We start from the raw sequence: 21,530 nt of genomic DNA, 5'->3' as shown, positions 1-21,530 counted from the left end.
TCCACGGTGTGTCAGAGTCAGATCTGAGCTGATAAGAGGCTGGAGCCGGGGATTCTCCAATTCTCCAGCTTGGGGGTGAAGTGCCCTGGGTCAGGTTACCTTCCCCTCATGCCAGCCCACCCACCCGCCAGTGTTCTCCTACTTCTCCCACATCAGACCCAGCCCAACTGCTGGTGTCTCTGCCCACCAGCTCCACAGGGGGAAGTCGGGTGATGCCATGTCTGCCTCTGGGCCTCAGGTGATGCAGCCTGCATCGCCAGTGTCTTTATATCAAGACTATGTGTCTCTCTCTACAAGATCTTGCTCTAGCTCAAAGCCAAAGGCATCAATTAGGTGCTCAAAATCCATGCCATAGCCGTTCTGGAGAGCTCAGGAGATGTGGAGGTGCACGAGCCCTGAGCTCACTCAGAGCTGATGCAGCTGCTACCCAAGAGCCTGAATAGATGGACACTTCCAGAGAGAGCAACACATCCCCTTCTCCTCAGCAGCCTCTCCAGATCCACACTGCCCGCTATCTAACAGCTGCCCCAGGGGTGCAATCCCTTCCCCAGCCTCCCTATCAGATGATGCAACCTACGGCTTGCCCCCTCTCTGCTCCCTGGGGAACAACTTGCACAGGGAAGTTCAGTACAAGAATTTGGTGGTATTATCCTGAGCTGCCTTATCCCCTCTCCCCCACAGCAGTGGGCTTGCTGCACATTACTTTAATGACTTGCCTGTTTGTCTGTCTATCACGGGCACCTATTTGGCTCCCATCACTGCAGGATCGGAGCGACATGTAATCTTGAATGGACTTTCCCTTCCAGCACTGCTGTGTGGTATTATCCCCATGGTACAGGTGGTGTGGAAAAACTGAGGCCCAAAGACACTTAGGCCGAGATCCTCCAAGGTATTTAGGTGTCTAACTCCCATTTGTTTCATCCTGGGGGGGAGTTAGACAATGAAAGACCTCTGAGGATGTGGGCCCATGGCCACACAGGAACTCTGTGGCAGAGCAGAGAATTGAACCCCGGTCTCCCACATCCCAGACCAGTGCCCTACCCACAGTCCAGACTATCTGTATTTTTTAACTCCCCCTCCCACCCTAGGAATCTGTCCCCAGCCACCCCTCTGCCTGGCACTATTCGTGCCCTTTAAAAAATATAAATTATTTCCCTCCAGCTCAGCCTTCCTCCAGCTAACATTCCCCCTCCCTAGGTATGCAATACATAGTGCGTGTATTACAGTAACACCCCTAGCAGCCCCCACCAAAATGAGGGCTTGATTGTGCTAGGCACTGCACAGGCACATAGGGAGAGACAGTCCCTGCCCCTGCCAGCTTACAGTCTCAATAGACACAGGGTGCGAGGGGAATCAGAGAAGTGATTGCCTCAGCTCAGTGGCAGAGCCAAGAATTGTCCGCAGTGTCCTGACTCCCACCCCGGCAGACCACCCTGGCTGCAGGGAGACATTTGGGCCTCTGTGGAGTCTCTCCTTCTCTTTGCTGCTGTGTAGGGGACAGGGTGGTCCTGCATGTGGCAGGCATGAGTCCATTGAACAGCTATAGAGTGCATAACTGACAGCCCTGTGGTTTGGGGACCCCGGGGCTGCCCATTCTCTATCCCTTGTTGCTACGCTCCCTCACCCCCAACAATCAAGTTCCCACAGAACAGCTCAGAGACCCCCAACCTGTTGACATAGTCAGGAAGAGTGCCTGGAACGGTGATTGAGGCAGGGGGCCATGTGCACGGCTACCCTGAGGTCATCAGGGGGTGCCCTGGAGCAGGCCACCTCTGACGTGCTCCGTGAGACAAGAAGATACAGAAAGGAAGAAATCTCAGGTGTTGCTGGTAGGATACAAGTGCACTTGCAGAGGCAGACTGGGTCTGGCAGCTGGACGTCCTGTGAGCCTGTTCCCTAGCTGGGGAAGAGGCAAAGAAGTCCCAGCTTCTGTGTAGCCACCGAATGCTGTGTTCATGAGTCTAGGACTGAAACCAGAGACCTAAAATACCTACCACCGGTTCAGAAAACAACAGGCCAATCAGCAACAGGCCAGAGAAAGCCCATGGGCTCACTTACTATTGTGGTGGCACTTAATGGCTCCCACTGACACCAGTCCCCCATCATGCTAGGTGCTGTACAGGCACCTACATGGAGACTATCACTGTTAGGGAACCCAAACAACCTACCTCTGCCCTGTCACAGACTCTTCAAGCTTTCCACGTAAGCAAAACTGACTGAAATCTTGCACACAAGCTGCATTTTAAGGGTTATTTATTTATTTTGAAGGCTCAGCAGTTGTTTCCCCCCATTATTCTTTGTAGCTGAAAGTTTCACACATTCATAGAGTTTAAGGCAAGAAGGGATCGTTAGATCATCTAATCTGACCTCCTGTATAACAGAGATTACTACATTTCATCCAGGTACCTCTGTATTGAGCCCAGTAATGTGGGTTAGAGGAAAGCATTTCAGTCCTTAGGAGACTAAACTGCTGTGTGCCACAGGCAGAAACCAGGAGGGCTGAGGTGCCGCCAGTGCCCTAGGCCCCTATCATGGCAAGGAATTGACTAGGTGAGATGTGTCCAGATTATCCCAGCGGGTGATCCATGCCCCATGCTGCAGAGGAAGGTAAAAAAATGCAAGGGCCTTGCCAGTCTGACCTGGGTGAAATTCCTTCTCAGCCCCTAATCTGGTGATCCTGAGCTTGTGATCAAGACCTAGCAACCATCCCTCTAAAACAGAATTTGCAGAACCACTTTAAAGAACTGGTCCACTCCATCTGGTGTCCCATCTCCAGGTGTGGCCAAACTCTGATGCTTCAGAGTAAGGCTGAATACCACCCTCCCAAACCCAGAATACATCTGGCCAGTTGTGCACCAGGGGGCAAAATCCTGCCTGACCACTGAAGGAGGCTGTGAAGCCCTGAAGCATGAAATTTGCTTATAGTTAATGTCTTACTGCAGAACTGCAAGCGTTTTGAGCATGGCAAGGGCAATGCAAAGCTTTCTGTTCTTCCCATGGTCTATAAAAGGGAATGAACAAGGGAATTCACAGATTGCTGGGCCAGAAAGGAGTATTAAGGATGACCATAGAATCATAGGGTTAGAAGGACTGCAAGGGTCGTCTAGTCTAACCTCCTGCCAAGATGCAGAATTCGTTGTGTCTGAGCCATCCAGGACAGATGGCTATCCAGTTTCCTTTTGAAAACTTCCAGTGAATGAGCTTCCACAACCTCACTAAGCGATCTGTTCCCTTGTCCTACTGCTCCCAGCCAGGAGAGGGAACCAGACAATGTCTCCACCTCCACTGGCTTCAGCTAACTCCTGAGCATCCTGCAGCCTAAGGGTCCTGCTGTCTGTCACTGCCTCTGCACTGTGTCAGTTTCCTACCTTTGACTTCCTACGTCTTCCCTTACTTTCTCCTCTTACTGTCAGCCTAACAAGAGTCTGGCTTACCCAGCCAGGGCAACGCCACCTTCCCAACACTGTCAGGACCAGGAAGGCAGGCTGGATACAATGGGGCTGACTCCTCTCACTCAACAGGTGAGTCACTGGGGCAATTTCCCCCTCACTCACCGCAGGGTAAATCAGGGGTAACCTGGCTGGAGTCAGAGGGCTGCACCAGTGAGTCAGGGAAGACTCAGACATGATACTTTTACCCAGTTATGGCAAGTCTACCAGATCCCAATGGCTAATGGGGGAAAGTGTGCTGGTCTTATCGGGCTAGATCCAATTTTTCATGTGTGCTGAAACTGTATCGCTGCGTGAAGCGGGGATTGCTCTGTGTTCACCAGGGGCAAACAGCCAGGGGAGCAAGTGTTCTGGATCATGAACAGTGTTCGGAGTGAAGAGAAAAGCCGATGCTACCAGAGCTGCTCTTCTGCTCAGCATGAATGTTTATGATGCTAATCCAGCGCTTCATAGGATTGGCTGGTGACAACAGCTACTCAAGGCTACACCTGACTTTTCAGGGCCATAATACTAGGGCTAATAGTTGGTTCTATAAAAGAGTCTGCTCAGTTTAGGGAATTGGGACTGAGGAAAACTATCCATATGAGGTTTTGCTTCACCTTTTACATTTCAAATGCTTTACGGTCAAGATTTTCTAAACTGCCTAATGGTTCTGGAGGCCCAACTCCTATTAAATTAAATGGGACTAGGGCATCCAAATACTCTATATGGCTTTGAAAATCCCACCTGCTCTTCCTTTTTACAATACAGATTAAGGCCAGAAGGGGCCATTCTGATAATCTGGTCTGACTTCCAGCATAACAGACTATACAGTGTAATCCAATGATTCCTGCATCCAAACCAATAACTTCTGGATGAGCCAGATATCTTTTATAAATAGACACCCAATTTCGTTATAAAGACTCCAGCTGATGGAGAATCCACCACAGCCCTTGTTAAATTGTTCCAATGGTTAATAGTTCATGTGTGCTTTAATAAAAGGCTGAAATGCATTTTATGATGGTCATTACAATGGGTGTCTTTGGTCGGTGACTATAAGCAAACCACAAATTAACCATTTAATGCTGTAACAGAAAAACAAGGGTTCTATTAACCCCTTCAGGCCAATACAACTACAATACAAAACCCACTGCTATTGATGCAGGATCTTTAGCATTACAAGCACAGTCTGTGGGGTTTTTAAACTCTTCCAGTTGAACCCGTAGGATTTGAGTAACTTGGGGAAGTATTTTTACATACTAATTTTTCTTAAAATAATAATAATAATAAAACCCCAAGAAATTCCCATTTAAAAACTGTGTTACAGTAGTTACTCTTGTGAATATGGATCCACTAATTTAAAACATCATAGTTAGAACTTTTGTTTGTGTGTTCTGGTTGAGAAAGTTAGTTAAGGCATGGAAAACAGCTCTGGCTCTGCAACACAGCATCATCAACCCAATGCATTCAAAATTTATAAACAGGCCCCTTGTCCCCACAAAAACTCAAGGGATTTTAAACAACAATACACTTGTGATTCTTTTTTTTTCTTTGACTTCTGGTTTATGAGTCCTTCAGAGTCATATTTTTTGGGTTTTTTCCACAACCACGAGGGTTAGAAACTCACTTTTTCTTTCTTCTTTCTTTAATTGAAAGCAGAGATTCTTGTGAAATGAACACAGGACTCTGTGAGCTGGGGCTTTATAAGAGAAACACCAAATATCAACAGAGCTGGCAACTCACAATGAGAAGATCTCATGGGGGTTTCTTTTCTGCCTCCCCTGCACAGTCAATCAGCTGAGGGAGGCAGCTTTGCCCCATGGCCCTGGGGCTGTGCCAAGCACCATGGCTAGTAGATGGGTGCATCCTTGCCCAGGTGGGTCCTTTGGTGGCGGGTGAGCGTAGAGCTCTCACCGAAGCTCTTCCCACACTGGGCACACTGGAAGGGCCTGTCGCCCGTGTGGGTGCGGTGATGTCGCAGCAGGTCTGAGCTCTCGCCGAAGCGCTTCCCGCACTCGGTGCACTTGTAGGGTCGTTCGCCCGTGTGCAGGGTGCGGTGCTTTACCAGATAGGAGCTGAGGCTGAAGCTCTTGCCGCAGTCGGCGCAGCGGTAGGGTTTCTCGGCTGTGTGGGTGCGCTGGTGCCGCACGAAGGTGGAGCTGTCAATGAAGCCCTTCCCGCAGGCCGGGCACTTGTAGGGGCGCTCGCCACGATGGATGCGGTTGTGGGTGATGAGGTAGGAGCTGACACTGAAGCTCTTCCCGCAGTCGGGGCAGGTGTAGGGCTTCTCGCCGGTGTGGGTGCGCTGGTGGATGACAAAGGTGGAGTTCTGGCTGAAGCTCCTCCCACAGTCCAGGCATTTGTAGGGTGTCTCCCCGGTGTGCAGCCGGTGGTGGGTCAGCAGCGTGGAGCTCTGGCCAAAGCTCCGCCCGCAATCAGGGCAGGTGTAGGGCTTCTCGCCGGTGTGGGTGCGCTGGTGGCTGATCAGTGTGGAGCTCTGGCTGAAGCGGCGCCCGCACTCAGGGCACTGGTAGGGCTTCTCGCCAGTGTGGATGCGCTGGTGGATGACAAGGTGTGAGCGCCGTGAGAATTGTTTCCCGCATTCGGCACAGATGTTCTGCTTCCCGCCCGCCTGCAGGTCCTGCTGGGCATTCCCGAGCTCCCGGTAGCTCCCCTCGCAGAGAGTGGGCACAACCAGTCTCTCACCCTGTGGCTCTTCTGGTCTGTCCTCCCTCTCACAGGCCTCTCCCTGCTCAGGGCTCTGAGAAATGTTCCCTTCGCATCCTCCTGACACCGACCTGTGCAGTTCCACTGGCTCAGGAATGTTTTGCTGAGGAGTCTCCTCCTCATTCTCACTCACCATCCCATCACCTGCTGGGACAGGGAGAGAATCCAGAAGGGAGTCATTCCCTGTGCCGGGGGACAGGAACTTCAGAAAGAGGAATAGAAAAGGGGGGAAACAAATCAAAATAACTGAGGGGGAGACTGAAAAACCAGGAACTAAATCCCTCTAGCCCTTCCTCAGAGGCGAGACAAGAGGGAATCAATTGGCTGCCACGTCTCATCCGAACACTCACAGTGGAGGGAGGTACTACCAGGCGTCAGTCAGGGTAGATGGGAATGCTGATTTTCAATAAGTCTTGGAGCATTATCTTTCATCCAGTTCCAGAAGACTGGATGAAAGATAATGCTGTGCCAATATTTAAAAATAGTAAATGGGATGACCTGGGTAATTATAGGCTTGTGAATCTGACATTGATCCCAGGCAAGATAATGGGGCGGCTGATACAGGATGGGATTAATAAAGGAGTAATGGAATCAATGTCAATCAACATGGGTTTATAGAAAACAGAACCTGTCAAGGTAACTTGATATCTTTTTTTTGATGAGATTACAAGTTTGATTGATAAAGGTAACAGTGTTGATGTAGTTCCAGAGGGGTTTGGCTTGGTAGCACTAAACATTTTGATTAAAAAACTAGAATGGTATAAAATTAACATGGCACACATTAAATGGATTAAAATCTGGCTAACTGATAGGTTTCAAAAGGTAACTGTAAATGGGGAATCAGCATCAAGTGACTGTGTTTCAAATGAGGTCCCGCAGGGATCAGTTCTTGGGCCTGCACTATTTAACATTTTTATCAATGACCTGGAAGAAACTATAAAAATCTCACTGATAATGATTGCAGATGACACAAAAAGTGGGAGAATGGTAAATAAAGAAGAGGACAGGTCACTGATATTGCTTCAGAAACTGGGCGCAAGCAAACTATGCATTTTAATATGGCTAAATGTAAATGAAGGAGAAACAAAGAAACAAGAAAGAAACAAAGTAACAAAAAACAAAGAATGTAGGCTGTACTTACAGATGGGAGCTCTATCCTGGGACCAGTGACTCTAAAAAAGATTTGGCAGTGGGGGTGGATAAATAGCTGAGCTCCCACTGTGATGTTGTGGCCAAAAGGGCTAATGTTGATCTTGGGATGCATAAACAGGGGAACCTTGAATAGGCAGAGAGGTTATTTTACCCCTGTATTTGGCACTAGTGCCACCACTGCTGGAATCCTGTGTCCAGTTGTGGTGCCCGCAATTCCAGAAGGATGTTGATAAATTGGAGAGGGGTCAGAGAAGAATCACGAGAATGATTAATGGATGAGAAAATGCCTTAGACTGATAGACTTAAGGCGCTCAATCTATTTAGCTTAAAAAAGAGGAGGTTAAAGGGTGACTTGATCACAGTCTATTATCTACATGGGGAGCAAATATTTAATAATGAACTCTTCAGTCTAGCAGAGAAAAAGTCTAACACAATCCAATGACTGGAAGCTGAAGCTAGACAAATTCATACTAGAAATAAGGCATACATTTTTACCGATGAGAATAATTAACCATTGGAACAGTTTACCAAGGGTCATGGTGATTCTCCATCACTGACAATTTTAAAATCAGGATTGGATGTTTTTCTAATGGATCTGCTCTAGGAATTATTTGGGGGAAGTTCTCTGGCCTGTGTTATACAGTAGGTCAGACTAGATGATCATAGTGGTCTCTTCTGGCCTTGGAATCTATGAAACTATGATGAGTGATGTCTACCATGAGGATCCAACCCGTGTTGGGGACAGCTCTGACCTAGATGAGATGAGCTAGAACTTGGGAAGCTTATACGCTCTTGGAGAAATCTCTCACCTGTGCAAGCATCACTTGGGATCTCCTCTTCCTCGGAGACCTGGAGATCCAGAACACATGGCTCTTCCTCTTGCTCCATCCAAGAGATCGTGTCGGATTTAGGAAGCAGAAACCCTGCTTATGGGAATACAATGGGTGAAAGTTCATTACATATTTCTGAGGAGTCAATCTAAAAGAGTTCCTTGAAATTTAACCCATTCCTCTCTCATCATTGTGGTGATGCAGGAATGTTTCATCCTGACACATGGACAAATGTTTACCAACACCTTTACAAGAGTCACCCCTGGTGCGTTTGTGCTGTCAGGCACAATTCCACTAGGGAATAAAAGTGCAAAGAAGAAACAGCAACCTAATAAGTTGACATCATAACCTGAGTCATGCTCTGGACAAAGCTACTTACCTAGGTGCCGATGTGGCCCCATAACCTTAGCATCTGAGTGTCTCATACTCTGGCTATTTCTTCTGGCCCCGCAGTTTGGACTACAGTGGTGTGAACTGGAGCGCACACTAATGTGCTGTAACTCTGCCCCCCCCCCCAGGTGCAAAAATTGCAGGTGCAAATGAAAACGTATCTAGTTTGCATTAATTTAGTCCTGTTTAAGTTAATGCAAATAAGGTACCTTTTAGTTTGTGCTGCAGCATCTACATGGAAGAGTTAAGCACAGCATGCAAGTGTGAACTGCAATTCCCACCTCCATAGATGGAACTGCAGTGTCCTGAAGACAAGCCCTCAGTCTAAGAATGCCCCACCTAATCCAGGTGATGTGAGGACAGATGGAGTAGTTTAGAGACTCATTAAAGCTATGAATTAATTTATCTTCACAGCACCCCTGTGCAGTGGGAGCAGTATCATAATTTACAGTTTACGGATGGGGAGCTGAGGCACAAACATGACATTTTCAAAAACTTTCAGCGACTTAGGAACCTAAATCCCACTTTCAAAAGAGGCTTTTAAAGAGACATGCTGCTGACAATGAGACAGGCTCCTAAATCACCCAGCTGCTTTTGAAAAATCTTACACAGAGAGATTAAGGGCTAGCTGCCCAAGAGAACTCAGCCCCCAACAGCGCCTCGTGGGGTGGGAGACGGGGGGATTCTCCATTATTCTCATGGAGCTACTGTATGGGGGGACCAGTTTTGATAATCTGGTCCCTTATGTGGGTGACTAAATGGGAGCTGAAAATACTGCAGCTTGCCCATGGTCATGCTTGGCCAGGAGAGAACTTAGATCTCCTGTGGCCCACTCCACAGACATTTTTGTCTCCTCTCATATGCTCAGATCTGGATAATGATCCAGTTTCTCTTTGAAATAATTAGCCATGTCTCAGGGAGCACTGAGCACCAGAGATTTAGGCTCAGCACTAAGCACAAAGAGTGATTTGAAGGATTAGTCAACTTTACGATGAACTCTCTTACTATTTAAGTTTTGTTGAAGACAATCAGCCCTTGGTAACCCTACATATTCTGAGTAATTTATTGGATTTCCATAAGTACCTGCTGTAGAAAGATATAACTGAAAATATGTCACTTGCATAGAACTTAGTTTGAATCGTCAAATTAGATTAATAGGTTCCCAGATTTTAAGGCCAAAAGGAAACATTCTGACCATCTGGTCTGACCTGCGCAATGAGAACACTACCCAGTGATTCCAGCATCAAGCTTTTATCTTCTGGTTGCACTCGATGTTTAGGTAAGAGATACCCAATCCTGATTTTAAGACGCCATGTGATGGCAAAACCATCACATCCCAGGTTGCTATGTTTCAATGGTTAATTTCCCTCATTATTAAATATGTGTGCCTTATTTCAGGTTCAGCTTCCAGGCACTGACTCTTATTATACCTTCATCTGTTAAATTAAAAAGGTCTCTAAGTACCTGCATGGAATTAAGGTTTCTGAAAGTAGCTGTAATTAGCTGGGACAGTGTCTGTCATTTACTACAAGTTTGCTCAAAACAGTAGGTCCCTGACTTGACTCTACGTGCTACCCCAATACAAAAAGAAATGATATGTGTTCTCCCTGGTATTGCTTTTAAACTCTGAAATGGGATAACTGGAGCACAGAATACAAAAAGATTTTCTATAATATCTCAAAGTGGAAAATAAAATAGTGTAAAGCAAAGGTCAAAGAAGCCAAAAACTGCCCCTTCCTTCCTTCCTTCCTTCCTTTAGGGGTGATGCTGTCAGGGCCTAACAGATCTCACCACTTTGAAGTTACACCTGATTTTCAGTCTCCCTCTCTTTCAAAATTTCATCCCATTCTTTTCTATCACAGCAGATTTCACTAACGCTCAAAGTTTCTGGAGCTTTGTCTATGCTAATAGATTCCAGAAAAAAAACCAACGAGAGAGAGAAAGTGTGTGTGTGTCATTCACTAACGTGGAATTTGGGACTTGTGCTCCTAACCTGCCTGGACCTTTGGAAAACCCTATCCCTAGCTCCTTCCCTAGCCTTAGTTTCTGTTTCCCCAGCACCTCCGACTGGGAGACTTGGGGCCATATTTTCAAGGGCTGAGCACCCACAATTGGAGCCAAAGTTTTCAATGCGCTAAGTTCGTCTGAAAATTCTGCCCGGGAGACTCGGTCCCTGGCCCGTTCCCAGCGGCGTTCGCTCCCCCGGGGCTGGATCGGCTCCTGCAGGCGCTAAGGGGTCAGAGCCAGGCTGTGTCCGTGCGTGGGGCCAGCAGCTCCGGGACCCGCAGAGATGGGGCGAGAAGGGGCCGTGGGCGCAGAGTCACTTTCCTGCCCGGCCTCGGCACTTTCCCCGGGTCTCTCCCCTCACCTGCAGTCTGCGGCTCGGGAGCTGGTGTCGGCAGAGCCCGGGGCTGCCCCAGGGGCTGGTTCCAGCCAGCGGAGAAAGTCCCCCCCGGGCTGGGCACAGAGGGGCGCTGGTGCAGGGCTCTCCCCGGCCCCGCACAGACCCGCGGGGAGCAGCTGTTGTGTTACTACTAGCACGTACAGACGCGGCAGCAGCATTTCTGACCCAGGAAGCTCAGCCGCAATATCCGGAGGAAAGCAAATACCGAGGAGGCAGATCAGAGTGGCTAGAGATCTACCTCCCCGCCCGTAGCAATGGCCAGGGCCCTCTGGTGGCCACAGCTGATGAGCTCCCCTCCCTGCGAGCCCCTGGGACAGAAACGTGCCACGGGGCATCACCAGGATCCCTCTCCTTCCTGCACAGAGAGAAGCTCCCAGAGACTGAGCCCCAGAGAAATGCGCCCCTTGCCAATCCCAATAGTCAAAAATCAGGAGACAGGCTCACCAAAAATCAGGAGATTGGCTTTAAAATCATGAGATTATGTAAAAATTAACAGATTTGATTTTTTTTGTTTGCCTTCTGCTCTTTGCTCAGGGGAGGGGGGAGCCAGTGGGGAGCATGCAGAGAGGGAGGAGGGGGTCACAGGCAAATGATTTTGCATCAGTGTTCTGGGGTCAGAAGATGGGATCGGTCCCAGTCAGGGAGGGAGGATGGTGCAGCAATGTAGCTGTGAGACTGAGAGCTGGATAGACCATAGAGAGGTGCTGCAGGAAGCAGACTTCGCTATGGCCTGGATGTTTGGGTGCAGAGGCAGGGCCACATCAAAACAACACGCACTCCGCTGGCCTGAGTGATAGGGTGGATGGTGGTTTCCCCTCTAGTGACTGTGTATAACAGGGTAACTGGATCCTTTCAGGTAGGGTGACCACGTGTCAATTTCATAGTGACAGTCCTGATATTTGGGGCTGTAAGAAATACCTTTGACTAAAAAGGTTTTTAATAAAGAACATCAGATACAGGTAAAGAGAAAACTACTTTTTATTTCTTTAACAGGTTTGCAAAGCTGGGCACAACTCCAGAATAAAAATCTGAAAGGAGCGCGCCCCTCCTTTATTATTCAGCAGTATATATTTCCTATCCCGGCCGAAAGAATCCCTCCCTTCGTTCCCCATTGGCTGGGTACTAAAAGGTTTACACCTTTCGCGACCGCCTACTACATACATGGTCTTTTTTATACAAACGTCATTACATGTTCATGCTAATGAATCAATTTTCTATGCAGGGTGTGCGATAATATTCTAACACCTCATTACGCATGCGTCTTTAAGGTGCCTTTTTGACCTTTTTCTAACGGGATCGTTTGTTGGCACATAGCCTTAGCAAAAGCGGGTAGACCTTGGTTTCTTTGTCTTGTGGTTTACCCCTTATCTGTATCCAGGCGCTTGATGTCTGTTCGGCCTTCAAAACTTCTTCTTTATCTATTAACCCCCCTTTCTTTTCTTTCTTACACATTTCTTAGGCTTGAAGCTGATTAAATAACTTTCTAAATATATGCATATAGCAAAAATATTACTATACCTACAACTATTTTATTTCTTTTAGTCTTTTAACTTCTTCAGGGATTTTTCTTATATAGGTGCTTATTATCCTCCACTCCCACCCTGATTTTTCACACTTGCTATCTGATCTCCCTAGCCAGGGGCCTGGTACCAGTAGACCCTAGTTACTAAGGTCGCACAGCTGAGCAGGCATCAACTTATTCCTCCATCAAGAGCAGCAGGAAGCTACAGGGAGAGCCTGGTCTCAGGGAGAAAGGGGCAGAACGAAGAAGCAGCAGGGTGTGAATGTGCTCCATCAGGGAGACCTGGGACTTCAGGTAAGAAAGACCTGAGCGTGACCTGACAGAAGGGTAAATGGAGGGACTCGAGGAAGGAATTGAGAACATTATCTTGCCAGTTTGTTATTTTAATAAAACCAGAACTTGAGATGGGGTATGAATGGAAGAGAGCATGTTTCAGTTATTGAAGAAGCTACTTGAAGGGGGAAACTGAGGCAGGGGGCTGCTTGCAGGGCTGCCCTGAGGCCATGAGTGGGTGTGTGGGAGGCTGCCCCCAGTGACACTGGGAAAAGGGCAAGGGGCGATTAGGAGGTCCATTTTGTGGAGAGAGTTGGTGAACCCTGCCACAGCTGTGTTATCACTGTGATGAGTGGGACTGGAGAAGGACAATCGGGGTTCGGGGGATCTACTCTGGTTGACACTGGGGTATGGCAAGGCAAACTGGTGGCCTGGCTGCTGCTGGACAAAGCTTACTTAAGGTGTGAAAAAGGCCCCCGCTCGTCCCCATCCTACACACAGCAGAGACAGACCTGCCCCTAGTGGGATAGTCCCTTTGTCAGTGTTACCTTTGCAGTGTGTTGTAGCCGAGTCTGTCCCAGGATATTAGAGACAAGGTGGGTGAGCTAATATCTTTTATTGGACCAGCTTCTGTTGGTGCAGGAGGCAAGCTTTTGAACTTACATAGTTCTCCTCTTCAGATCCTGACAAAAAGCTCTGTGTGTCCCAAAAGCTTGTCTCTCTCACTACCAGCAGTTGGTCCAGTAACAGATATAATCTCACCCACCTTGTCTCCTACAGCCAGGAGAGACATTTCCCCGAGTGGTGACAGCAGGAATATAGCACGGGCTGACACTCGGAACTGGTAGAATTTTGGGTTTTTTTAAACAAAAAGTTTAAAAAGGTCAGTGTCAGTCAGTCACTAAGTCAGTCGCTTAGTTAGTCAGTGGCTTTTAAAAATCCCCAAGTAGGTATTTTCAACAGGGTTTTTTTTTTTGAAATTTTCTATGGCAACTTTCGACAGAAAAATGAGCCTTTTGATTTTGAACAATACACAAGTGCTCCTGTTGCTGACCGAGGGCCGCCCCACTGCGGCATGGCTTGGTGCCCTAGGCGACACACACTGGCTGTCTGATCAGGCTTCCCTGCAAAGCGTGGTGCGCCTCATGAATGCAGGGAGCCCCAGGAACCAGCCAGATCTCTTCATAACAAGGCTTAAATTCAGCTGGAGCTGTCCAGCGCGGAGTTCTGGTTAATATTTTCACACACACCCCTGGAGTTTATATAGCATGGTAGGGGGGTGAGGGGCTCTGGGAAATACTCTATAAGAATTGAAGCTCTGCTGTATAATGATGGCACTCATTCAGCAATCCCTGGGGCGAGGGAGTCCAGGCAGAGCCAGTGCTGTCAGCCAGCAGCCTGGTTCACAACAGGTGAAAGGCCTGCCACATCCAACCCAGAGTCTCAGCTCAGCGGTAGACTTTGTGCCCCCAGGGGAAGGTAGCTGGTCTGGCCCCAGAGGGTGGAGGGCAATGATGGGGAGCTGGCCCAGATCACGGAGACTCAGGCCAAACCTGGGTGCTGTTTCAGGCATTGCCTCAGCTAACTGAATTCCAAGGGGGTGGGGAGGGGACTTGTTTTTTAGCCTTTGAGTCTTTATGGGGAAGCCTCATACCTCTAAGTCTGTGTTAGCATCTCAGGTTCAGCGTTCAACCTGAAATGCACGTGCTGGCTGCTCGGAGGGGCTCTCTCCTAGCCTCTGGGGTGGGAAGTCTAGACTTTTGTCCTTCTCCACCATCTTCAGCATCACTGCCCTGTCTCCCTTTGTACCCACCCAGTCCTCTGGCCTTCCCCCAGTTTCCTCTCTCCAACCCATCACCTATATTCTCTGCTCCCCACATATCCCCCATAGTGCCTTTCCCCTCACATACTGCCCCTCTGCCTCCCTATTCCCCAGCACCCCTCAGTCTTCTCCGGCATTTCCCTGTGGAGACTTTATATCAACATTTGATCTCGACCTAGCAAGTAATTGTTCACCTGGGTGGTTGGGGGTGTGACACTGTGTGGAATCTGAATGACCATTTACAATATTACTGATACTAATATTACAGTATTGCAATAAATATCATATGAGATATTCCGTGCAAGGTATTGATGGAAAAGTCATGATTCGTTAAGATTGATAAGCACATTTATATGTATGTATCAGCTTTGTATTATGAGTTCTAAATATGTCTGGTATATTTGTATTTCAAACTTGTGCTGTGTTTTGGGTGACGCCCCCAGACAGGAAGACAGCAGCACCAAGCCTGCTTTATGGCCCATCAATGGAACTCAAATGTACAATGAAACCAGTGAAAGAATTCAGGGGCTGCACCTTATGAGCTACCAGGATATGTAAGAACATGCCTAGGGATAGAGGACTCTGAGGCTTTTCCATCCCATATGCTGTGTGGCTGTGTTTGGGGTCAAATGAAGTACAAGCCTCATGGCAGAAACGATAAAAGGCTGCTGCACCATCTCTATCTTGTCTTCATTCCTGCCTCCTACCTCTGGGTCAACTAATGACTCGGGGCAATGGTTTCCCTCCAAAGCAAGAAGAGTTTTCTGCAGTTCAGAAAGGGTGGGAATTCCCAAATCTGAGTGGGTTTTGATATTAATATCACAAATATTCAATAATATGGGAATGTGGAGCTGAACAACCCTGCACAGCGCTGTGGGGACTCAAGGAGATTTCCCCCTCCCACCAGAGGCATTGCCCCTCGGTGTCATTTAGCTCAATTTGGCTCCTTATTCTTAGGCCTGGGCTACATGACAAAGTTAGGTCGACATAAGTTGCCCTGCATTGGCCTTTGTGTGCACTGAAATTTGTCTCTGGCTGACATAAGTGCCCCATTACGGCAATGCAGTCAAACCAACTCCGCAAATGGTGTTGAGCCATAATCAATCTACAGAGGTTGACACAATGCAAGTGTAGACACTGGGTGAGAAAAGTTTAAACTTCCTGAGACCCATCAGCCCCATCTCCATGAGGTCAACAAACCATGCAGGCTCAGCTCCCCAACTCTGCTGACATTGGTGACTCAGGCAGGTGCAACATTCACGCCCCATTGAGGTGAATGGGGAAGTCACAGCTTGCTGAGCCATTGTCTCAAGCTGGCTACAGAGCTCACTGCGCCCCCCCAAAGAGCAGCTAGCTAGCCTGAGTGCCTGAGACCTGGACAGCCTGGGCCAGGGCAGAGAGGAGAAGTCACCAGGTGTGACCCAGGGACTCCTAAGTGCCAACTGGCAGAGAGCACTGAGGGGGCATAGGGCTTTAGAGGGAACCCCGGGTCAAATACAAGTATAAATAGTTCACTGAAAGTCAGACCTGCTCGCTGACAGCATGGAGGGCTTAGACTCCCATGATGTGTCTACGAACTCCTCTCTGTGCCCTCTCTCCATTGAACACACTTTCACCCTCCACAGAAGCTTCCAGAGTGCTGACTGACACATCATGGAAGTCTATGGGGGTTCTAAGTGTCAGCCCTGAGGGGGGGTCAGCAGCCCTCCATGCTGTCAGGGAGAGATAGCGAACACACAGTTTACAAGAAAAAACAACGAGGGTCCAGTAGCACCTTAAAGACTAACAAATTTCTGTGGGCATCCGCTAACCAGTGGCCATTGATTCGCGGATGCCTGCAGAAATTTGTTAGTCTTTAAGGTGCTACAGGACTCTCGTTGTTTTTGCTGTATACAAACTAACACGGCTACCCCTCTGGAATAGTTTACAAGGGCTGTTGAAAAATGGCACAAAATGAAGTTGGAAGCCCATGGAATGATGGGACAGAAAGAACTATAAAATGTCTGGTGTGGAAAAAGTAAATAAGGAAATGTTATTTACTCCTCAACACAGGAACTAGGGTCATCAAATGAAATTAATAGGCAGTAGGTTTAAAACAAACAAAAGAAAGCCTTCACACAATGTACAGTTAACCTATGGAACTCCTTGCCAGAGGATGTTGTGAAGGCCAAGACACTAATGGGGTTCGAAAAAGAACTAGATAAGTTCATGGAGGATAGGTCCATCAGTGGCTATTAGCCAGGATAGGCAGGGATTGCTGTTTGCCAGAGGCTGGCAATGGCTGACAGGATGGATCACTTGAGGATTACTTGTTCTGTTCATTACCTCTAAAGTACCTGGCATTGGCCACTATCAGAAGACAGCATAGTGGGCTAGATGGACCATTGGTCTGACCCAGTATGGCCATTCTTACATTCTTGTTAATTGCAACATTGGATGGCTAGCACACCCCCTTGATGCACTATGATCCATTCCTACAGCTCCCAGTGGCAGAGGAGACAGAGTGGGTGGCAAGTTGCACAATGAGATAACTACCCATGATGCAACGTTCTCTCGGTTGATGCAAGAGCAACGACTGTGGATGTGCTCCACCAGCACAAGGAGTGTTGTGTGGATGTGCACAACCTATGTAATTAAAGCAGCTTACGATCTTCAACGTAATTTAAGTTGAATTGATACTGTAATGTAGACATGGCCTTAATCTTTCTGATTCTATTGTGAGAATTTGCTGTTGCTCCTTTAATATTGTCTCTGAGAAACTGCCAGCTGTCCTGAACTCTTTTTTCCCCTTAAATTTTATTCCTGTGGGACTCACCTACCAGTTCTCTGAGTTCGTTGAAGTCTGCCTTTTTGAAGTCCATTGTCCTCACTCTGCCATTCTCATGCCTTCCTTCTCAAAGAACGATTAAAATCCGTCCTTTTGTGATTACTTTTGCCCATATGGCTTTCCACCTTCAGTTTCCTAACCAATTCCTTCTTGTTAGTCAGAATCAAATCTAAAATGGCTGTCCTCCGGTTACTTCTTCGATCCTCTGAAAGAAACAGAATCCCCAGAACATTCCAAGAATTTATTGGACACTTTGTGTTTGGTTGAATGTGTTTTCTAATAGATGTCTGGGTAGATAAAATTCCCCCACCTCCCCCCATTACCAATTGTGATTTAATTTTTTTTCTATTATTTGCATGACAGTCTAGAATATGAGTGTGCAGAGAGAGAACCTAGGGGAATTGTGATGTGAAAATATTTCCTGTTCTGACATGTCCCCAATTGTCCTTTTTTCCCCCCTAACAGGCTGCTGCATAACATCTGGGTTTTGCTCCAGATCATTCCATCCTTCCAGGGACCAGGGAGGGGAAATGTCTGCGGTGGATCCATTTGAGGTAGAGATTATCAGGGAGTTGCTGGTGGGTTCTTATTGGAGGGAGAAGGGCAGTAAATACATAGGAGGTGGGCACTTCTGGGGGAAGGGGAAGTTGGTCTGGAGTTAGGAAGGGCAGGAAATACAGAGTGGAGAAAGGAGGGGGACAGAGTGTGACAAACCTGCTGGGATTTATTAACTGTGGGGCCTAGATCCTAGCAACCAGACCCATGGGGTTTTGGGTGGAAATTCTCTAATTTGTTGAACAGGAAAAAAAAAAAAAAGAAAGAAAAAGAAAACTCTGGACTGGGTTGGTAAAACTTACCAGGCTCCAATACTGGATCCTGGACCTACTAGCCAGAGACTGCTGTGAGATATAAAGAGGCACCCACCAGTGAGGCCCAGGGAAGACACCCCATCCCCTCCCATCTAGCTGCTGGCAATGGGGAGGGTGTTGGGATTCCCACCAGGGAGTTATCTTGCTGGGGGCTCCATCTCCTGAATCAGTCTGAGCTACTAGGTGAGTGATGAACATGAAGACCTCTTCCCCCTCTATCTGCTGGGAGGGGTGAAGGGATCTCTTTTTTTTTTTCCTGTCACCCGGATGTCTCCTAGCTGCTCTGATGGGGTGGGGGTGGGACATTGCTGACTGTTCGCCTGCCAGAACGTGCATGTGATTGGCCCCCCTCCCCTGTGAATAGTGGGGTTGTGAGTGGGTAGCAGGTACTGAGTGGGGGGCTCTTGCTCTTTCAGGGGCTGGTGACCTTCAAGGAGGTGGCTGTGTATTTCACCAGGGAAGAGTGGACTCTGCTGGTCCCTGCTCAGAGAGCCCTCTACAAAGATGTCATGCAGGAGAACTACGAGAATGTGACCTCGCTGGGTAAGGATTCCTGTTCCCTCGGCTATTAGAAGGGAATATGAAGAATTAAGCTTCACAGCACCCCACAATACAACCTTAACTCTGCCGTGTTTCAGCAACACCCTAATAGGCCAATGACATGTTGCACGGCAGGTATACTCTGTTACCCCTTGGGACATTCTGGCTCTTCAACCAAGTCCGATGGATCGCTTCTCTTCTCCGGACAGTATAGCCAAATGGTCAGAGCCAGGGGGACTCTCCTTAGGTTCAGGGCAGTATGGTCTAGTGGCCAGGGTCAGTGGGGCCACCGTTCGCCACCGGGCGTTGTAGCTTGGGGGCTAGGATCAGTAGGGCTTGGCAGCTTCCAAGAGATGGGTTGGCAGCTGGGGTAGGCTGACCCGGGCCCTCCCTACTCCACTGGATCCCAGCCTAGGGCCCTATCAGTGGTGAGTATCTGTCACTGGGTCATGCTGACTCTGTTCCCGGTTCCACAACCAGATCAGTGTCTGGTTCCCCATGACTTCCTGCTCCATAGTCCACAGATCCCTCTGGTTCTCTGTGATAATAGGCAGGTGAAGTTGCTGACGACTCCTTCCCCTTGTTGGCTTCTGCAGACAGCCAGGTATTCACCTGGGTCTCAGCCGGCCTGGCCTCTGTGGACTGGGGCGCCAACAACTCCTGCAGGAAAGAGCTGGAGCAGCTTGGCAGAGCTGCAACTGATATGAAGAGAGATGCACATGAAACTTGAAGGAACATGTGTGCCTCATGTTAGTGCTGAGTGTTGTAGGTTGTGTCAATAAAGGTGCACAAGAGTGTGATCTTGCCATGAGGATTGTCAGTGGGCTGCTGGCATAGATGCTAGTGGTCTCCAGGGCACAGTGAGGGGTAAGTGAAAGCAGTGATGCAGAAGGAATCCTCAGTGCAAGAGTAAAGGGGTGGTAACATTATGAAAGTCTGAGATGGATTGTGTGCAGTAGGCTCAGTGTTTGAGTGCAGGCCAGGTGTAGGTAGCTTCTGTTCCCTACACCAGACCTTAACCCCAAGTTTTGCCTTAGCAAAGAGAAGGCGTTAGACTTTGTGCTATGCCACTCCTGTGCTCTGTTCCCAGAGTGATCTGTATCGGGGAGGGTAGAGTGCTAGTATGTGTGTGTGACGGGGTACAGCTGTCCAACATTGGGCCAGAAGGGATTAACTCCACACTATTGACTGAAGAGGCTGCACCCTCTCTCCCCTGCTGAGCATGCTCCAACTGGAGCCACAGTATAAAAGGGAGCAGATCAACTCAGGCTTGCTCCCTGATGTAGTGTAGACATATCCTAAAGGGGGCAGACCAAGGAGAGCCTGTATAAAGGCTAGAGTCATCTAAGATTGTGTAAAACCATTTCATGGTCCTCTCTTTTAGTCTGTCCACTGTCTCCCCCATTTCCATCATCTCAAACATAAGCCACTTATCTTCACTGTGAAGGCCCTTATCTCCCCCTGCATATCATCTCCTATTCAGTATTGAGGTACCAACTCCCACTTCTGATCAGCCCTTACCAGCCTCCATCACCCCCCTATTGAATTACAGACAAGCCCCTTCATGGAGAGAAATTTACATTAAGGTCAAAGGAGCAACAAGAGGGAAATCAGTGGGGAAATCTGCTCGACATCTTGGATGTCTATATACAAATGCAAGGAATATAGGGAAGAAAGAAGAAGAACTGGAAGTATTAGTTCAAAAGGTAAATTGTGACTTAATTGGCATCACAGTGACTTGGTGGGACAAGTGCAATGAGTGGCATATTGATGTAGAGAGGTATAGCTCATTCAGGGAAGACAAGCAGGATAAAAAGGGAGCAGGAGTTGCATTCTACATCAAGAATATATAAGTTTGTTCTCAGATCCAGAACAAAGTGGGAGGCAGATGAGCTGAGATTCTCTGGGTAAAGAGAATAGGAGCAAAAAATAGGATGACCTTATGGTAGGTGTCTACTATAGATCACCAAATCGGGAAGAGGTGGGGATGAGGCATTTTTAGGGCATTTTTAGAGCAAACAGACATATCCAAAACATGAGACTTGGTAGTCATGGGGGATTTTAACTACCCAGACATTTGTTGAAAAAGTAATACAGCAAAACACAAAATGTCCACTAAGTTCTTGGAGTGTTCTAGGGAAAATCTTTTTGTTTCAGAGAGTGGCAGCAGTAACCAGGGGCGCAGCCATTTCAAGACTTGATTATGACCAAGATGGGGGAATTGGCAGTGAATGTGAGGTGGAAGGCAATTGTGGCAAAAGTGATCATGATGTGATAGATTTTATGATTCTAAGGAAAGAAAGGAGTGAGAGCAGCAGAATAAGGACTTCTGGAAAGTCCTTTCCAGGCTTTAACAAACTAAGAGAACTGGTAGGTAGAGTCTTCTGGGAAGAAAATCTAAGGGAAAAATGAGTTCCGGAGAGCTGGCAGTTTGTCAAGGAGACAATATCTAAAGCATAACTGCAAATGAACCTGTTAAGAAAGAATAGTAAGAGGCCAAGATAGCACCATAGGAGCTCTTGAATGACCTGAAAATCAAAATGGAATCCTACAAAAGGTGGAAACATGGACAAAATTGTGGCAGAGGAGAATAGAAAGAGCACAAAGCATGTAGGGACAAAATCAGAAAGATTAAGGCACAAATGAGACACACCTAACAAGGAATAGAAAAGGCAATAAGAAAAGTTTCTATAAAGACATTAGGAGCTAGAAAAAGACAGGGGAAGGTGTAGCTCCTTTACTTAGC

At 47.8% G+C, this 21,530-nt stretch overlaps 2 protein-coding genes across 2 annotated transcripts in view; one reads left to right on the top strand and one right to left on the bottom strand.

The window, feature by feature from the left end:
- LOC137159339 (zinc finger protein 660-like) overlaps positions 1-11,013 on the bottom strand; it is a 38,397-nt gene extending 27,384 nt beyond the window's left edge. The window contains exons 1-3 of the mRNA XM_067557502.1: positions 10,896-11,013; positions 8,117-8,233; positions 5,322-6,299 (exon numbers count right to left, since the gene is read on the bottom strand). Coding sequence (XP_067413603.1) covers positions 5,322-6,299; positions 8,117-8,195 — 1,057 coding nt within the window. The 5' untranslated portion in view covers positions 8,196-8,233; positions 10,896-11,013. The remainder of the gene's footprint in view (positions 1-5,321; positions 6,300-8,116; positions 8,234-10,895) is intronic.
- A 1,659-nt stretch (positions 11,014-12,672) lies between these two features.
- On the top strand, positions 12,673-19,578 carry LOC137159342 (zinc finger protein 557-like). Its single transcript, XM_067557503.1, has 4 exons — positions 12,673-12,747; positions 17,841-17,929; positions 18,661-18,787; positions 19,381-19,578. The coding sequence occupies exons 2-4, from the start codon at positions 17,906-17,908 to the stop codon at positions 19,512-19,514; spliced, it is 285 nt and encodes a 94-aa protein (XP_067413604.1). The 5' UTR covers positions 12,673-12,747; positions 17,841-17,905; the 3' UTR covers positions 19,515-19,578.
- The last annotated feature ends 1,952 nt before the right edge of the window (positions 19,579-21,530 follow it).

Source organism: Emydura macquarii, unplaced genomic scaffold (genome assembly GCF_026122565.2).
Source record: "Emydura macquarii macquarii isolate MOO-44397 ecotype Brisbane River unplaced genomic scaffold, CSIRO-AGI_Emac_v2 contig_1859, whole genome shotgun sequence".
Lineage (NCBI taxonomy): Eukaryota > Metazoa > Chordata > Testudines > Chelidae > Emydura > Emydura macquarii.
Note: the sequence above shows the minus strand (reverse complement) of the source record. Positions and strands in the feature narration are given on the sequence as shown.